Source organism: Saccostrea echinata, unplaced genomic scaffold, assembly GCF_033153115.1.
Source record: "Saccostrea echinata isolate AGI-Se365-2 ecotype Australia unplaced genomic scaffold, CSIRO_AGI_Sech_v1 ptg000003l, whole genome shotgun sequence".
NCBI lineage: Eukaryota > Metazoa > Mollusca > Bivalvia > Ostreida > Ostreidae > Saccostrea > Saccostrea echinata.
Window position 1 is genome coordinate 13572354 of NW_026889752.1, and position 19873 is coordinate 13592226.

Below are 19873 nucleotides of genomic sequence, written 5' to 3' on the forward strand. Positions count from 1 at the left end.
CGATCCTGATACACCTTAGCGTAGTATTTTATAAAAAATGGACAAATATCGGAAATACTTTTGTCTTTCACACATAAGTATTTCATACATTACCTACAGTGTAACGAAAAACACAAATTTCAATATTTCGACTAAGCACATTAATTAATAAAAAATATATTTGAATATTGTCTTGTCTAGCCGCCTTGTCTTGGGTATACACAGCTAGTGTCATGTTGTAAATTTTGAATTTAGCGGGTGGCAGTAAATATACTGGCACCCGCTAAATTCAAAATTTACATTAGACTTAATTATACAGGCTTGACTTTTTATTTCAGGAATTTAATTGAAAATCGCATCAAAACCGTTAAATTTGTGGCAATATGAAAATAACGAATAAACTGGGGGGTGGGGGTGGGTGGGATTCCATTCCAGTGACTTTAAGCATTGGGCATTAGAATTTGACAGGACTTTTTTTACGAAGATGCATACTCTATACTCCTGTAAAAAAAATAGTGATATACAATAACAAGAATAAATTGCATCTCAGCAGTAAGTTTTACCAGATGCAAAAATGTAACAGACATCTTATGACTTTTGTCATATTGGGAATGTCTTGTAATTATATTTACGACACCGTTCCGCGTTCTGTCTTTGAGCGATATGTGCATTGAGTGGGATATAACGACGGCCCCCTGGATGCCACTGTTAGGATTTCTGCTTTTTAACCAGAAAACTCGCCAAACTTGCATATTCACATGTAACAAAAAACGCAATGTCTTTGTAAATATGCATTTGCCATACTTGTGTTAATTTTTCATGTTGGAGTATCCTGTAATGGCCCTCTTCATCTATGCTATGAATTAGTGTAATTTGACTTCTCCCTTGTTACAAATTAGTTTTATATGACTTCCGTGAGAACTGAAATTCATCAAGGTTACACATTTACCAGATGAGATGTTCAATTAACCAGAATAATTCTTTCAAAAACATTCAAAAGACACAATGTTGACTAGTTTTAGAATTCAACATTGAAAAGAAGCTACCGGATCTTTAACAGAATCTCACGACATACTATTAGTACTTATTATTCTATCTAAGTACATGTTAATGATATATAGTATTGATTAATGATATAAAGTTTCTAATAGAAATATAGGTCAGAAAAATAATTAGATTTAAAAATGTAACATATATTATGAAACACCCTGTATTAAGATAAGTGAACTAATTTAAAGTATTACAATTTCAATGTAAATCTAAACATTTTCCTATGTACGTAACACATAACTTTGTAAACTTTTTTTAAGTCTGTCCACTTCTGGTCAGCCGACCAAATCGTGGACATTTAAACCATAAATGTTTCGTACACTTGATTCCTGCAGATCGCACGTTGAGCTCGCCCATCTTCTTTCATACACATTTAGCTCTATCTGTTTTGATATATACATGTATAAAGATAATTGAAACATGAAAATCAGAAAAAAAAATTGAGAGATTAAAGTTAACAGACTTCTGAATGCACGGAAAAGAGTGCCGAAAAGTAACGTCAAAAAGACATCGGTAACGCTGCTGTCGCCGGGCGATAGACGAAACCTTACCTTGTCTTCATCGTAGTATTTTAAAAAGTATTTTGTATATCTGAATAAAATTTTTAGGCATCAGTCAAAATGGATAAGGGTTTATGTACATTAAGTTTTGTTGACGACTTCGCATTATTAAAGATTTTATAGCAGTTGTGACTTTACTTTTGAAATCAACCCTCGTATTCATGTCAAATGCACAACAATTTCTATGAACAAAATATATGGCCATTTAAGTAGCTTGAGCTTAGAATATTCTAGGAATTAAAAATATATTCATTTTAAACTTTTAACAAATCTAATTATAACTGAATTTTGAATCTGGATTCATTTTTAGTGGAAAAGTAAGATCACGGCACCTAAAAATACTCCGACAATTTACTTAGAACATTAAAAAGAAATATTAAATATCCCCCTTTTGCATCCCTTTCCAAAGGAAGAAATGCCTTTCAAGAACTTTAAAAAAAGTTACTAAAGGAATTATTTATCTACACGAAATCCAGGTTTGATTTGATTTATTGTACTCTAATCAAAAATCGGGGATAGGATAGAAATATTTAGTTCAATGAATTCCATTCTTTAATATCAGCAACATTGTCCATTCGATGCTTGAACTAAAAAAAAAAAAAGAATCGACATATTATGTTCAAATCAGTGAACAGGAAAAATAGAGCGAGACATAAATGGACGGACAGACACATCTGACACGCATACATGTACGTCTTAGAAATGTATTAGAAACACATCTTTTTTCTACTATGTATCAATTGACAATAACCAAATAGTATAATATTGGGGGGAAAATAATAAACAACATTTAGCTATTTCAGATGTAATAAAATATATAATTACAGATCTCTTTGCATTATCGACATTTTTCCGTTTCGTGTATTTTAATTAAGTCGTTACCAGCAAGGGTTCAGAAAAAATGTGGCTCAGCAATAAATAAATATTGGAATGTCACTCAACCATAAATTTTAATTGAGCTTGATTTTAAACTAATGGCTGTTTACAGAAGGAAAAACTCTGTATTTTGCCTGGTTTTTTTTTTTTTTTTTTTTTTTTTTGGCATATCTTTACAATAAATAATCTAAAAAGGTTTTGATATCGCCTTTACAAAACCGACTCTGTCATTTTATGGATTATAGACTTAAAGAGACAAGTCATTAGAGTTATTATTTATAATGTATCGATACAGAGCTTTCCTGGTAGCGAGGAAGTTCTTCGTATGAATTATATGATATCTAAATCGGATATGATTTATCTGGCACTGGTTTCAAATTTAGATAAAGACCAAGGTCAAATATTTTTGACTAGAAAGAAGATTAAACGGAATACATTGCTTGTTTTATATTGCTACATATGAGTTAGATATGGGTCAAAATGCATTAAGTTCAGACGATAAAATAATATACAATTATATTTTCCCCCAAGAATCTGTGACTGAAATATTACTACTTTAAGAAGTTTCCTCACAAAAATGTTTACATTACCAGGCATTTGTACAAGATTCTACGGGATTTTTTTCTCTACATAATCCTATCTCTATTTCAATTGAATTTCTGAAATCTTACTAAATATAATTATATAATATTTTTAAACATTTGAAACCGTTTCAGGGTTCGAAATTCACTATATACAACTCGCAAAACGCGAGTTAGAATTCCCAAATTGCGAGTTAAAAATTAGGTAACTCGCAAAAACTTGCGAGTTGATTTTTTTGCATTGAAACTGTAACAAAATTACATAGTATGACAGAACACAATGCTTTTGATTTAAATCAGTAATTTAACTAAAAGTCACACTGTAGTTGTATTTTGTGTATTGTACAGTAGTTACTTTTTCCTTAAGTTACATGTACAGCATGTATTTAATTTATATAAATTTAACTTCATATGAAAATTGCGAGTAGTCTTATAAAATTGCGAGTTCACTTTCTTGTACTCGCAATTATTTGCGAGTTGTAATTTTAGGGAATATTTGTTTTTATGCCATTCTATTGTAGTTCTGTAATGTTTGTATAAAAATGCATGTTATGACGGAAATAAAAATATGAATGACAAAAAAAAATTTTAGGGAGTTTCTAACCCTGCCGTTTGAGAGAGCATAAGATATTAATAACAATGATTATAACGACAGGCGAATAAGGCGAGCCAAATGCCCATAGTTTCAATTGTGTAAAAATTAAATTCAATCTGTGAACTAAGTATTGAGAGCAGAGTTCTAATTATTGAAATGTATGAAATTATGACAAACAAAACTTCTCTGTGGAAAAATTCTCTCGGTACACAATTTTCTATGGTAAAGAAAAAAAAAGAGTACATAAGAATTGAACAACCATATCAAAGTTGGTTTGTGATATGACACTTGAATATATAACTGGACTTCTTTCAGAAAGATACAAATGTGTTATAAAAGTATATCTTTAAGGTATTGTGGGTCCTTCTCCATGTTTTTGTTCAGCAAAAATGTATACTTTTAAACGTTTGTTGTGGATATACTTTCAAATAATGGAGCAAAGACGCACTTATAGCAAAAAATAGTAAAAAATGGAGCAAAGACGCACTTATAGCAAAAAAATAGCAAAAAAGGGAGCAAAGACGCACTTATAGCAAAAATAGTAAAAAATGTAGCAAAGACGCACTTATAGCAAAAAATAGCAAAAAAGGGAGCAAAGACGCACTTATAGCAAAAATAGTAAAAAATGTAGCAAAGACGCACTTATAGCAAAAAAGTAAAAAATGGAGCAAAGACGCACTTATAGCAAAAAAAGTAAAAAATGAAGCAAAGACGTACTTATAGCAAAAATAGTAAAAATTGGAGCAAAGACGCACTTATAGCAAAAATAGTAAAAAATGGAGCAAAGACGCACTTATAGCAAAAATAGTATGAAAAAAAGATCATTCTTCCCCTCTGGTGTGTACGTGCTGGTGTGTGATTAGTTTTATTATTATTGCAAAGTATTGAGTTTTTACATTAAGTATACATTAATGTTAACTGGAATATCAAAGAACATCGCGTTATAATAGAGATTTAATTTTTCACTTTCTTATTTGTTGAACCATAAGGGTTTTTTTTTCGACTTGTTCGCACATCTCCTTTTTAGATAATCACGAAGGGATACAAAATCGTGTCGTCAGACCTTAAATTTTCAACTTTATAAATGGATATACACAACTTTGAATAAACTTTTGTTAAAGGAAGGGACTTCCCTAAATCCACCCATTGGTCATTTGAATTATTCCTGAAGAGACACTGTCTTTGTTAAATGGTTACCATAGATAAGGTACATGTTAGATAGAATAGATACACATACACTGTTTGTGCTCTATAAAATCCGAGAGAAAGTTTCAAAGAGAAGTGATGGTAAACAATACGAAATCCACGATTTAGTTTTTAGTGTAATTTACCACTAAAAGACCATTAATATAGGTCGATGATTTTATACTTTAACCAAACCTAATGATTGGACGGTCAAGGTTAAAACCAAATCATATTCCTGAGAATAACCTGAAGATAAGTTAGAAATCATAGCAAATGAGCGTCCTTAAAATCGATTGCATGCACGTCTATTATTTAATATCTTCCTCAATTTAACAAACTTGACGCTAGTTTTGGTTTATATCATGATTGAGGGGATGTCACAGGATTTTCAGACCACGTACATGTAGGCGTATTATTTTTAATTCTGCATGAAATTAACAAGGTCATATTCATTTTAATGGCTATGGGTCTTTGAAAAAAAAATCATCTCTAACTGTCATAGACCTGGAGAATAATTGGGTTGTTCGTGTAAGTTTGAATTTTGTGAAAAGAGAGTTATTTATAACTCATAAAGATTGAATAACATATGAGAGGTAACAAGATAACAGAGAAGTGGTCTACAATCATTTTTTCTGATAACATTTTGTAGCGTTTCTCGAAAAATGAAGATAATTTGAATGAGCTGTAATTGAGCAATTCTACCATTTAGATTGATATCAAGTTATATTCGCACTAAAATGTTTTCTTTTTCTCGTCGGAGAGATGAATCCATTGATAATGAGTCCTTGCCTTCAGTAGCTCCAAATTCGAGTAAAAATAATGGCTTTTGATCTGTTTGTGAGGAATTCGGGCGTTCTCTTTGTGTGATCAAATTAACCACATTTCAAACAGAGTCGTTATAAGACCCATAGTCATGAAATTGTTTTGTTTTGCAATTTAACGCTGCAAGAGAGTGTTTCTGCCCCTCACGTGCCTGTAACAGCTGTAAAATGCGTAATATACAGAATTGATACAAAGTAGGATCGTTCAAGGTGCTTATAAAATTATGATACATGTACAGTTGTAGTATATTCTTAATTGAGAATATTGGCATGTGTATCACCCTAAATTACGTGACTGTCCGATTTAACCTATTGTTGTATTATTTTAATCTTCTCTCTTTAAATGCCATAAAACTGCTTATAATCAACTAAGTTTCGATAAAGTATAGCTGTCCTACAGTAGAAAATGTATGCAATGGTAGCATATCATACTTACGATAAAAGTCAATTCAAAAACATTGAATTTTAAATTTTAAAATATAAGAATGATAATTGTATTCATTATACTTTCCTGTAAATTTGTCGTATCCAATTCGTCGAGGAACATTTATTTAAAAAAATACTATTACCTTCTGAATGATGAATCCACGCCCTCATGAATGATAGGACGTAGCAACAGTCAACAACTTTATAGTTAGAAATTCCAACTTTAAAGTTGACTTTTCCAACTTTAAAGTTTGTAATTTCAACTTTCATCTTGTTTTTTCCAATTTGAAGTTGGTAATTCCAACTTTAATCTTGGCTTTTCCAACTTTAAGGTTGGTAATTTCAACTTTATATAATCTTGGCTTTTCCATCTTTGTACGGCTTTATGCGTTATGTACTTTGTAGCTGGACTTGTGTTGCAGTTTTTTTTTTACATGTGATTACAATGGAAAAAGATGTAATCATGAAATTGGATGAAAGAAGGAATTTCATTATGTTTTCATATACAGAATTGATACAGTATATGTAGCATGTAATATAGTGTTAATACACCCTATATATCAAACACCTAATAATGGTATCATTTGTTTAAGCTTTTTCTCTCATACAAAACAAAATATATCTCTGATCTCAGGTAAGACTAAAATCCTGTCATGTACGGAGTTGTATGAGTTATTCTTTATATAATCATATAAGATGGACCAAAAGAAATATAAAGGTTTTTAAAGTTGGAAGTTATACTAAGGTCATAGAGAAGGTCAAAGTAAAAGAAATCGCTCACCAATCTTTTTCAGTGTATTGATTTTGCCATAATAAAGATGGTAATAATTCAAAATAAGGGGGGAAAGCTAAGGAAAAGGGCTAGAAAAGTTCAAGTTAAAGTTTGAAAAGCTTAAATTAAAGTTGGAAAAGCCAAGATTAAAGTCGGAAAAACCAACTTTAAATTTGGAAAAGCAATCGTTAAAGTTGTAATGACCAACATTAAACTTGGAATTTCCAACTTTAAAGTTGGAAAGGCCAACTTATAGTTAGAAATACCAACTTTAAAGTTGGAATTAAGAATTTTAAAGTTGGAAAAGGCAAGATTAAGGTTGGAATACTCGAATGAAAACAGGTGTTGTGAAATAAATATGAACAATGAAGTGTGTTTTATTGTCATTAATGGGGATCATTGTAGGAAAATTTTTCATCCAGTGCTGGAAAATCCCCATCATGTCAATAAAAGACACTTCATTGTTTAAAGTTGGAAATTCCAAGTTTCAAGTTGGTAATATCCTTTTTCTTTCCAAACTAAAGAAAATAACAGATATTACGTAAGATAAGCAGTATATTGAACAACTCTATGACAGCCTTGTGTATTCAGTAATTAAAAAAAATATAGAGAAAATATTTGATAGAATTATCAATTTCTATTTGCAGCTCTTCCACCAGAAGTTTATACAATATGGGAGGCATATCCATGGAGATTTGGAGAACCTTTCTGCATATTTAAAGCTTTTCTGCTGGAATGGACGTCATACGCATCTGTGTTGACCATAACTGGATTCACGGTGGAGCGCTACATCGCCATTTGTCATCCAATTACGGGTCAAAAAGTTACTAGACAATCGCGAGCTTTTAAATGCATCATTTGCATATGGATTATATCCGCATGTTGTGCTTTGCCATATCCGTTTCATACGCGCACATTCTATTATCTAAATGATCCTAGAACTAATTTGCCTATCAATGATACTTTATTGTGTAACATTCCAATAAAGTGGCACGAAAGGATGATCGTCATGTTTCAAGTGTCTACTTTCGCTTTCTTTTTCCTTCCAATGTGTATCATTACAATTATGTACATATTGATAGGGATTCGATTGCGAAGGACGGAAGTGGACACGACAATGGGAGTCCAGTATAAAGGCGCTCTGTCCACGACCGCTAGGGCAAGGAAAGCAGTTCTGAAAATGCTAGGTATAATTTGTGTAAAATTTTATAGTATAGAACTTTTTTCAAATTTTATATGGGTGAAAGTACGCTCTTCAAATATATTTGGCCCTGTTAGATTAGTCTAGAATGATCTCTTTTTTGTTTTTTTTGCATGCCCCGTAGTAGTCGAAGATTGGGGGCATATAGTTTTTGCCCTGTCCGTCCGTCTGTCTGTTTGCCCGTAAAAACTTTAAACTTGCCCAAAACTTTTGATTGGTTAGAACTAGGTCTTTCATATTTCACATGTGTATTCCTTGTGATAAGACCATCATATTTGACCTCGACCTTAGAGTTTGACCCAGTTTTGCAAAATTTAACCCAACATTTACCTTGGCCATATCTTTTGAACAGTTAGTGCCAAGGCTTTCATACTTCACATACATGTATATAATTCTTGTGACAAGACCTTCCTTTGGTTACCAAGAACTTTGACCTTGACCTTGGAGGTTGACCTACCTTTGGAAAATTTTAACCTTGACCATTACTTTTGAACAGTTGGTGCTCATACTTCATACATGTAATCCTTGTGACAAGACCTTACTTTGGATACCAACAACTTTGTCCTTTTGACCTTGACGTTGGAGTTTGAACTACTTTTGAGAAACTTTAACCTTGGCCATAACTTTTGAATGGTTGGTGCTAGGGCTTTCATATTTCACATGTGTATTTCTTGTGAGAAGGCCTTTCCTTGGGTAACAGTTATTTTGACCATTTGACCATGACATTGATGTTTGACTCACTTCTGAAAAATTTTAACCTTTTCCATATCTTTTCCATGGTTGCTGCTAGGGCTTTCATATTTCACAGGTATATTCTTCGAGACAAGACCTTACTTTGGATACCAACATATTAGATTTGCATTTGAGAAAGTTTAACCTTCGCTATAAGTTGCCATACGGGGGCATCAGTGTTTCACAAACACATCTTGTTTGTTATTTTATTTATTTATATGTTTATATATATATTTATTTATTTATTTTGGTTTGCTTTGTTATTTACCTGGTATAATTAGTCTATGTTGCACTAAATATATAATTTCGTCGATAAAATGTGAATATATGTATGTATGGTAGATATGTAAACCGCACACTAAGAACTGAATACCTTACTCTTTTCACGGCAATTATCACACAGAGAGAATTATATTCCTCACCCCATTTAATTATATTTTCTCAGCTGGATTTAGTTTTTTCATAATAATTTAATAAGTTACATTATTTGGTAGATTTGAGGTTAATATACTGAGGATGCAAAAGACTATGCAAAAGAACAAAAATGCTCATAGTATATATACAAAGTTCATTTTAAAAGCAAGACAATCAAATCGGCTTATCTGAAAAATGAAATTCATCAATTAAACCCTCATTTTACTGTCAAAGCAGTCAAGTACACCTCAGGAGTGTCATAAAAAATTTAATGCACCAGGAAAGTAAATGACTTTAAAAATTACTTTTCTTAGTTCTCTGTCTTGATTTCCCTTTAGTTTTCAAAAACCATTAAAATGAATATGTTCTCTCTCTCTCTTTCTCTCACTCTCTGTTTAAGCTGAAATTTAAAAAAAATACTTCAAACCTCAAGAGAATATGTCTAAGTGAAAAAAATTCTGAAGTAAAGAAGAGGTGAAAAAATTCTGAAGTAAAGAAGAGAACTCAAGGGCATCTGAAACATGAATGTCGACATGTAAATATTCGACAAGATATTATTGTTACAAATAACATTGTTTGCCACTTAACGAGTCAGAAGTTGGATTCCTACGATAGAAGATGATGTCATCTGTCAGACATCTTTACACCAAATTAAGATGCTTCTGTATATAATGATGCATGCTGATACAATCCGCGTTTTGTTGTCTACGACTCAATTTACCATTGAGGGATTAATTTTATAATTACTAGTATGTAACACGGAGATCAAAATGAAATTTCAAAGGAAGGCCAGACATAAAAGCAATATTGCCTTTGTGCTTGTTCTAATTGCAGTAAATGTGTCATTGCTATTGAAGATTCTCTCTCTCTCTCTCTCAATCCTTTTTTTTTTTATTTTATCAGTGGCTGTTGTGGTCGCTTTCTTCCTCTGCTGGGCGCCATTTCACGCACAAAGATTGATGACACTATATGTCAAAGATTGGAGCCCTGAGTCCATGGAGTTCCACAGCCATTTATTTTACATATCAGGTAAAATACTTACTTGTATATCATTCAATCCATTATTTTGAAATACGGAATTGTCTTAAATAAATGTACAGGGTAATTACAGTAAAGCCTGAAGCATAAATATAAGCCTTGAATTAAGTGAATTATTTCTTTATAATAACATCTTTTTTTTCTATGTTTCCAGGTGTTTTATATTTTGTTAGCTCAACTGTGAATCCCATACTATATAATCTATTGTCCAGGAAGTTCCGCTATGCTTTTAAAAGGACGTTTTGTCGGTGCTGTTTAAACTTGGAACCATTTCCAACTTTTTACAAACTGAAAGCAATATTTATAAACAGAAGCGAACAGAATTCAGGCTCCCCCAGCCCTCGATTTATATATCCCCAGAAACCTGTAGGTCTGGATACCCCGTACAATAAACATGGCGGAAGCCTTTCTATGAGCAGACCAGTCAAACAAGCATCAACCAAAGACACCGTGGTTAAGTGTTCTTCATCCGGAAGTAGTTCGCATGCGCACTCTGACGGAAGACTTCATTTTATATGTCGTCACAAAAGTTGTAGTAGCAACCGTATACGACTGAGCCTAGAAATAAACATGATGTATACACAATTTAACAATGCATCATGTCAAGATATCGAAAAACTCAGAAAAATGAAATGCTTCAAACAGCTTTCAAACCAAAAAGTCGATTCCAAAGATGGTGAAACAGAGAAAGATTGTGACGTTACAGCAAGTCTTATTTAATTCTGTAAAAGAAAATATATTCTTTTATAATAAAATGTTTTTAATGTGTTTTTTTTATTAGGTACGCTTTTTAGGTGCATCTCTTTGATCGATGTTGCTTTCTTATTGCGAAATCCGCGTCATAGATTTGATACGAAGAGTCTTTTAATTTAGGTCAACATAATTTATACGCATATGTCAATAGTACAGAACAAGTTCTTTGTTGATCATTGCATTGGTCAAGCCTTTAAAGTTATAGGATACTAAAAGTCCGGAGAAATAGGGGATTTTATCATAGTTCGGCACACTTGAAAAAAAACATCTAGATTCAAATTTATTTCTTACATGGTAACATGATGGTAAAATTAGTGCAACTTTATTTTTATTTTGGGGGATTTCATTTTTTATCTATTTATTTTATTATTCATTTGTTTATTTTTTGCTTTTTGGCTGCCTTAATGATGGTTGGGGGGATGATGATGCCATAGGTTCCCCAATGCTGGTATCTGATAAACTACTATAGTAAAGGTATTACTATCAGCAGAGTCAATTAAGTCGAACAATACAGTTGAATGATTTGGGGCATTGCAAACTACACAGTACCATGAGACAGACTTGTTGGATAGAAATAAATATTCCTCAGAGTCCACCCACGTACATGATGCATGGTACCAATGGTTGCATTCATCACATGCAATGGCTCTTTGTCCCCAGTCACATAGTTTGTCGCATATGGGACACATATAACTTGAGGTAGAGGGGCCGGGGTTTGTTTCTACACCGCCTATAATTAATAAAATAGACAGAAAGTTTGATGTGCCGCAAACCACACTTGGCTGGAATTTCCTCTGTTGGGATGTGTTCATATGCCAGTAGTAGATGCAGGTCTTTGCACAGATATGACTGGGCTGTTGGAGGGAGAAGGAAAATTCCTTAGACACGTAGGTGTTTGGTCGTGTCTTATGCGGACAAAATATTGTTTTACTTACGACAAAAGTCATAAAACATAATGCAAGCAAAAGATGTTTCATTGTTTACATTTGTGCCGCTTAACCGGAAGTATAGAATATTCTGTTGTCAGTATAACTTAATTGTGAAAAACCCAATATTGGTAGATCCACTAATTCCCATGACGATGGAGTGAAGGAGATGAAAATTTGGTAGTCCTTGTTGATCCTCAAGAGTCCATTCCATTGGGATCAGCCAGAAAATGTGAAATTTTATAAAATTTCATGACCTAATTTAAATACCGATACTGAAAAATTCCTATTAATTTGAATTTTTTCATTGAAATAATTAATATAAACCAATGGGAGATGTTGTATATATATAATAAAGGAGTTATTGAACTTATATTGGTGAATATTGGCACTCGTTGGCTGTACAAATGCACTCGCAAGATGGCATTTCTACAGCCAACTCGTGCCAATATTCACCAATATAAGTTCAATAACCCTATAATATTCGTTTAAACGAATTCGAAGATTCGTACGGAAGCCCATTTAGGACCTATTAAAAATATTTTTGAATTCGATATAACGAATTGTTGAATTTATCATAACGAATTTAATTCGTTATAACAGTTTATTTGAATTCGTTATAACGAATTTAATCTGTTATAACAAATTTGTTGAATTCATTATAACGAATTCAAAAATTGGTTATAACGAATTAAATTCGTTTAAACAAATTCTAAAATTTGTTATAACAAATTAAATTCGTTTGAACGAGTTCTAAAATTTGTTACAACGAATTAAATTCGTTTAATCAAATTCAACAATCAGGACCTGTAGAAAAATATATATGAATTCGATATAATGATTTGTCGAATTCGTTCTAACAAATTTAATTCGTTATAACATATTAAAGAATTCATTTTAACGAATTTAATTCGTTATAACAAGTTTTAGAATTCGTTATAACGAATTTAATTCGTTATTGAATATTGTTATATCGAATTCAAAAATATTTTTTGATAGGTCCTGAATGGGCTTCCGTAGATTCGCTATATAAAAATCATTTATATTTTTCTATAGATCCCAAATGCTGAATTCCATTAAACAAATTTAAATTGATATTTATAATAACAAATTAAAGAATTCGTTTAAATGAATTTAATACGATATAACAAAATTAGAATTTCGCTTAAACAAATTTAAATATTCTGTTTTATCTACGGAAGCCCATTTAGGACGTATCAAAAATGTTTTCGAATTCGATATAACGAATTGTAGAATTTGTTATAACGAATTCAATTCGTTATAACAATTTTTTTTAATTCGTTATAACGAATTTAATCTGTTATATCAAATTTGTTGAATTCGTTATAAAGAATTCATGAATTTGTTATAACGAATTGAATTCGTTTAAACGAATTCAAAAATTTGCTATAACGAATTAAATTCGTTATATCAAATTCAACAATCAGGGCCTATAGAAAAATATGTATGAATTCGATATAACGATTTGGTGAATTCGTTTTAACGAATTTAAATTGTTACAACCAATATGAGAATTCGTTTTAACGAATTCAATTCGGTATAACAAGTTTCAGAACTCGTTATAACGAATTTAATTCGTTATAACAAAATTTGAATTAGTTATAACGAATTCAACAAATTTGTTATAACAGATTAAATTCATTATAACGAATTCAAAGAAACTGTTATAACGAATTAAATTCGTTATAACAAATTCGACAATTCGTTATATCGAATTCAAAAAAAAAAATTTTGATAGGTCCTAAATGGGCTTCCGTATTTATCAATGTGTTTCGATATAACGAATTCAAGCAATCTGTTATAACAGATATACTAACTTAAGTACTAATTTGTTATAATTAAAAAAATGTTATTACAAATTATATTTGTGTTTAAAAATTCGACAATTCGTTACATCGAATTCAAAAATATGTCCTAAAAGGTTTTCCGTATGAATATTTTATAGTGGTCTCTGAAGTAAACCAAGAGAGGTTTCGGAATGCTTTTAAGAATCAAAACAAAAGTTTTACATCTTGGTGTGAGTTGAGGATTTCACGATACATGTAAGTCAATACAAATTGAAAGTACCAAAAATTTTTATTCGATCATAGTCATGAAGCTGTGAAAGTAATACACAATGCCAGATTCACTTACACAAATGATGAACATAAGAATTTAGTCTCTCCAGTAAGAGAATGTACTTTAAATCTGTAGAGTAAAAACATTCAATCAGAAATAGGTTAATTTTTAAGGAGGTAAATACAAACACAGTAAGATAATCAATGAAGAGTAAATACACAGGCTGATTATCTAGCAGAATTGTCAAAATTTTCTGTGGCATGAAACCTGTTCAAATTAATACGGAAGTCCATTAGGTTCTATAAAAAAATATCTTTGAATTCGATATATCGAATTGTCGAATTTGTTAAAACGAATTTAATTCGTTATAACATTTTTTTGGAATTCGTTATAACGAATTAAATCTGTTATAACCGATATCTTAAATTCGTTATAACGAATTCAAAAAATTGTAATAACGAATTTAATTCGTTTAAACGGATTCTAAAATTTGTTATAACAAATTAAATTTATTATAACAATTTTTGAATTTTTTATAACAAATTATATATTTGTTATAACAAAATTTGTTGAATTCGTTATAACAAATTCACAAAATAATTTTCTATAAGCCCCAATTGTCGAATTTGATTAAATGACATTAATTCGTAATAACACATTTTAGAATTTGTTCAAACGAATTTAATTCGTTATTACAAATTTTATAATTCGTTTAAACGAATTTTAATCTGTTATAACAATTTTTTTGAATTCCTTATAACGAATTCAACAAATTTGTTATAACAAATTAAATTCGTTATAACGAATTCCTAAAAAATTGTTATAATGAATTAAATTCGTTCAAACAAATTCGACAATTCGTTATATCGAATTCAAAAATATTTTTTGATTGATTCTATAAATAGGCTTCCGTAAAATAATGCCTATATTTCTGTAAAAATTATGTGTATATATACGAGGGGTAATCAAAACGTTCTCGAACTACTAGTATCTCTATATTTACAGAACCACAATTCAGATCAGAATGAAATTGGCACACATAGTAGTCATAAACATCTTCCATAAAAAACAGTTGTAACGTAATGTTTTGCTCCATGTCTGTGACGTCACAGTTTGAAAATGACGTTAATATGTAAGATGACTTGTGACAAAAAAAATGGTTGACTCAGTGGAATGGCTGTAAAGTTAAATACGTATATTTTGACAATTCCTTTACAGTAGTATATAATATTTTGCACAAGGTTTATGAAGACAAAGGACTTGCAAGAAGTTTAATTATTTATTGGATTGATTGTTTAAGTGAAGGAAGGAAAATGGCTAAAAATGATGTTCGTTCTGGTGCCCAGTGAAAGTAAGCTGGGGAAGAGATGTGTCCTTAGTTGAGCAATTTGTTATGAAAGATCGCCAAGTTAGTTAGAAAAATAGTTGTTCGTTATCTCCATACATTTCAATTGAATATCTTAACAATAAAATAATTATTAAATCCCTAAAATATCATTTATTTCAGACTTTAAACATATCAGATGTGATAAAAAGAAGGCGCCCATACTTGGTCCATATTGGATAAACGCCTCATCCAAGACAGAGGTGTCGGGTTGTGATGGTCACCGTGCTCATTCTGGGAAAGGATATCCTTATCCACCCATCCTATTGCCGAGATTTGGTCATATGTGACAAATATACTAATCTTTTATGGAAAAAAAATAAGAATAATTTGCATGGTAAGAAATATAAGACTCGGAAAAAAATCTTTTAGCTTCTGTGAACAGTTCGCTAAGGAGCATGTCACGTGACCAAGTGATTCGTGCATGGGCAGATGTGCATTAAAATCGGAGGGCACTACATTAAAAAATATTAATAAACACGGAATCCTAATTTTATTTGTTTTATGGAAGTAACTCATTTAGTTCGCTAACTTTTTGATCACCCCTCGTATCTTGACATGTCGACGTGGCGAATTTGTAAATTTAATTTACTTAATTTCACATTTTATTAAAAATTATCATTATCAGAAACTCCATTTTTTCGAAGAAGAAACACTCATTTGTGTGCCAAGATTTTCTTTCAGGACTATATATATCACTGAAAAATATAGGAAAACACCGCGCGTGCTGCAGAATTTTGTTATCAAAATTTTAAGACTGCAGAATATATACTAAAACAGAATGTCTAACAATTTTTTTTTTAAACAAGGTGTACATCACATAGACAGTGCACAATTCAGCCAATCCACCATTAACTAGTGCTAATTATAACGGGAACCGTTACAGATGTTCCTCAAACGCTCCCCCACTCCCCAAAAGGCACCATTCCTTACATGCTTCACAAAATTAGGCAATTCCTCTTTAAAATAATTCAAACTTTATTTTCAGAAGTACCTTGTCAACGCCGGTATAGTCCTTTGAGTATTAGCCAATCAGATTTCAGCGCACGTGCATGCCCATGTTTTCTACATGTAGATATTTCACAAATCATCGTAAAGAGACTCACAAAAAATACTTATGTGTGAAATATCAAAGATTTTCATTGAAAAGATACAGCCGTATAAGTATTAGCCAATCAGAATCCAGCACACGTGCATGCATATTCTTGCTTTCAATTTTGATGGTAGCATAACGTTGGAACCCATGATATCTATCTATATACTAAATTTTATCCTGTTTTATTGAAAACTAAGAAAATTACGGCTATCTAGAGTTTAAGCCAATCAGATTGCAGCGTGCCTGTGTGTGTTTTCACGATATCTCAAATGAATCATATTGTAGAACCTCTTAATGTATGACTTTGTTTTAAATTTCAAAGTATTGCGTCAAAAATAAGATAGATATTGAGATTTTTGTTTCAGCCAATCAGAGCGAAGTACAAGTGCATGCGCGCGCGTTCATTCTTATTTCACAATATCAATTTGTGAATACTACTAAGATATATTTATATTTTGTGTTTAAAAGCATTTAATAAAAAAAAAAATAGGGACGTTTAAGTTTTTTCAATTTCAGTTGTTTCACACATCGCACGCACCCGCACGTGCATGCAGGTGTACGTAAAATGACCCTCGTTTCGCACATCTACAAAACATGCCTGTTAACCCTAAAAAGGTTTCATCTCAATTGGATGAGTAGATTCCGAGAACACTCGCGGAGAAAAAGAGTACCGGAGAAGAAAAAAAAAAGAAAGTAAAAACAATGTTCCCAAACTTCGTTTAGGGAATTTCAATAACAGCAGCTTGAATAAAAAAAAGAGTTGTCCCTCTTTGTGCATTTTCAAACTATTGGTGAGTTTGATATATTCCAAATCTAATCTTCTCTCTTTAGCGTCAGAACACATCTTTTTCTTAAATCTTTTGAAAATAGGTGTGTGTGTGTGGGGGGGGGGGGGGGGGGGGTGTTAAAGATGGTATTACACGTATTAACACTCATTTGAATTTCGTTCTTCCTGCGTAATTCTAGTCAGTATGAATTAAAATATTCTTTGGTACATAATCTTTTTTGAAAACCCCAAAATCAAATCCATTGCAGGAAAGTTAACAATAGGAAATTAAAAACGGGTAACAACAAACAAAGTTCCTGCAATCTAATTAAACATCATTTAAAGTTATTTAAATTCTATTGTTCGCAATAACCACAGACATTGTGCATACTTAATTGGTTGTTGTATATGAAACAATCCGGGAAAAGTTATTCCGGTACAAGCGGTATTTTAGTCATGTTTCCGCTAGATGGCGTTGTTGGCCACATAGGGTATAAATACAAGTGAAGCGGCAGAGCTGTGTAAATTGCGAAGTTGATGCTGAAGTGGCAACACAAGCGGCGGACCATTAATGATCAGAGGTAACTTTTAGTTAATGATAATAAATAAATATTTAAAGCGTTAGACGTGACTGAACAAGTCTTTCCTGGCTTTAAATATTGTTTATTACCAAGAAAGCTACCGAGGGAGCCAGTAAGAGCCGAGCTGTAAGAGCCGGTTATCATAAGAGCTGAGCTGTAAGAGCCGGTTATCATAAGAGCTGAGCTGTAAGAGCCAGTAACCATAAGAGCTGAGCTGTAAGAGCCAGTAACCATAAGAGCCGTGCTGTAAGAGCTAGTAACCAGAAGAGCCGAGCTGTAAGAGCCGATCGCTTAGGAGTCAGCGTCACTTTGATTTATTGTACCTAATTGATTAAAGACAAGTAGTCTAAACATTTATCTGTATATATTGCTTAATCACATATTTGTATATTTTGATCCTGCCAGGTCCTCAGAAAGTTAACTGGGGGAATTCAGCCGCCTCTGCTATTTGTTATTATATTATTAGATTTCACGCTACATATAATCCGGGCCGCTACTGGTAAGCATGATTTGAAGTTTGTAATCTGCAAATGCTGTTCTATTTCAAAAAAAAATATGTGGTTATTATTTTGTCAATCTGTAATCACTTCTAACCTGTAAACTCTCAGACAACACTCGTCATTTTGTTGGATCATTCGTTTGCACAACGATTAAAGAAATTTGCAGGAAATGTTAATTATATTTAAGTTTTAGAATTCAAAGAATCCAAAACTAATATTGTAAAAGTAAGTTAAGAATTTTCTGAATTCTAAAGATGTCTACAGCACAATTATTACTTAAAATATAATCGAATCCCACACATTGCAGTTTGTTGATATTTTTGCCTTTTTTTCTCGATCTTTTTTTTTTCACATGAATTTAAACTGTTAAAAGGTTTTCGCAGTAATCCGATTACCATTTATTCATTCTGTGACAAAATGACGACAAATGTAACACAATGAGTATCGGTTTAAATCCTCGGCAGATTATTCAATAGATCTTTTTTTCACAATTGATATGTTGCATAATTTGTTGTAAGGCCAGAATCAATGGGCAGCATTCTGTATGTGTACTGTAAAAATGTGTGTAGATTCCAAACACTTTTGTAAACACTTTGTTGTCACCTTTTTTTAATTACAAATACACATAATTGTCAATCATTGCAAAGTATGTGTTCGATATTAACTATTTCTTCTGTTAAAAAATGGATCCTTCACAATACTCTCAAAATCGCTTAATGTCATATGAAGTTGCTCAGCTCTTTATAAAGCATCCGTAGAGTGCCCCTTAAGATAAAAGACTACGAATATACAAATTGTAATTGATTCCTGCTTTCCAGGAGGCGCTTCTTGCAGCTTTAGCAAATTTGAGACTTCTACGTTAAATTATGGAATATTTACATGTTTTAAGATAAGAGAAATCTATTTTACAATACAATGTCATGACAACGAAAAATTTTATTTGAGATTTCTGTAAAAACATGAGCCCGTGGTCAACGTATTGTAGTCGCTTTTTTTTTTTTTAGGGAAAACAATTTGTTTGATAAATATATAAAAAAAATTGTAATTGATACAAAATTAATTTTGTAGATTATCATGTTGTCTACATAAAATAATTAAGAAACGGTGATCCAAACTAATTAAATTCTTTTAATAATTTCTGTAGTTTGAATATAGTATTTTATTTTTAATTGTATTTGCTGGATTAATACTTAAATGACGGCTAATCATTAATTTTTTTTCAAATTGCAATTTTAAAATTGGTCGATGGTTAATGAAGAAAAATCACGAGTCCACTCCTCCTATTTTTGAAGTTGTGCCTTTATTATAAATGTTTCATAGAACAGCCTAAATTATCCGAGTAGGTAAAAATTAAAATTCTTCCTCAGATAATTTTTAAATGTTTAATTTTATCTAATAACAAGTAAATTAATATTTACATCTTTTAATATGCATTGAACATTATTTCCCTTTACCCAGTGTCTTCACTATTTTAATTAAAGATCGGTAAATAGTTTGGATTCGAGGCTAAAAAATTTGAACATGGGCAGTAGCAGGATATGCTGCATGGGTGGCTTAT

General features: G+C 31.6%; 1 protein-coding gene across 3 annotated transcripts in view; it reads left to right on the forward strand.

Annotated features, from left to right (window-relative positions):
* The window catches only part of LOC133178600 (pyrokinin-1 receptor-like), a 69999-nt gene extending 59001 nt beyond the window's left edge, over positions 1 to 10998 (forward strand). For all 3 annotated transcript variants that reach the window (XM_061313329.1, XM_061313328.1, XM_061313330.1), the window contains exons 2-4: positions 7493 to 8032; positions 10096 to 10221; positions 10385 to 10998. In XM_061313329.1, coding sequence (XP_061169313.1) covers positions 7493 to 8032; positions 10096 to 10221; positions 10385 to 10950 — 1232 coding nt within the window. In that variant the 3' untranslated portion in view covers positions 10951 to 10998. The remainder of the gene's footprint in view (positions 1 to 7492; positions 8033 to 10095; positions 10222 to 10384) is intronic.
* The last annotated feature ends 8875 nt before the right edge of the window (positions 10999 to 19873 follow it).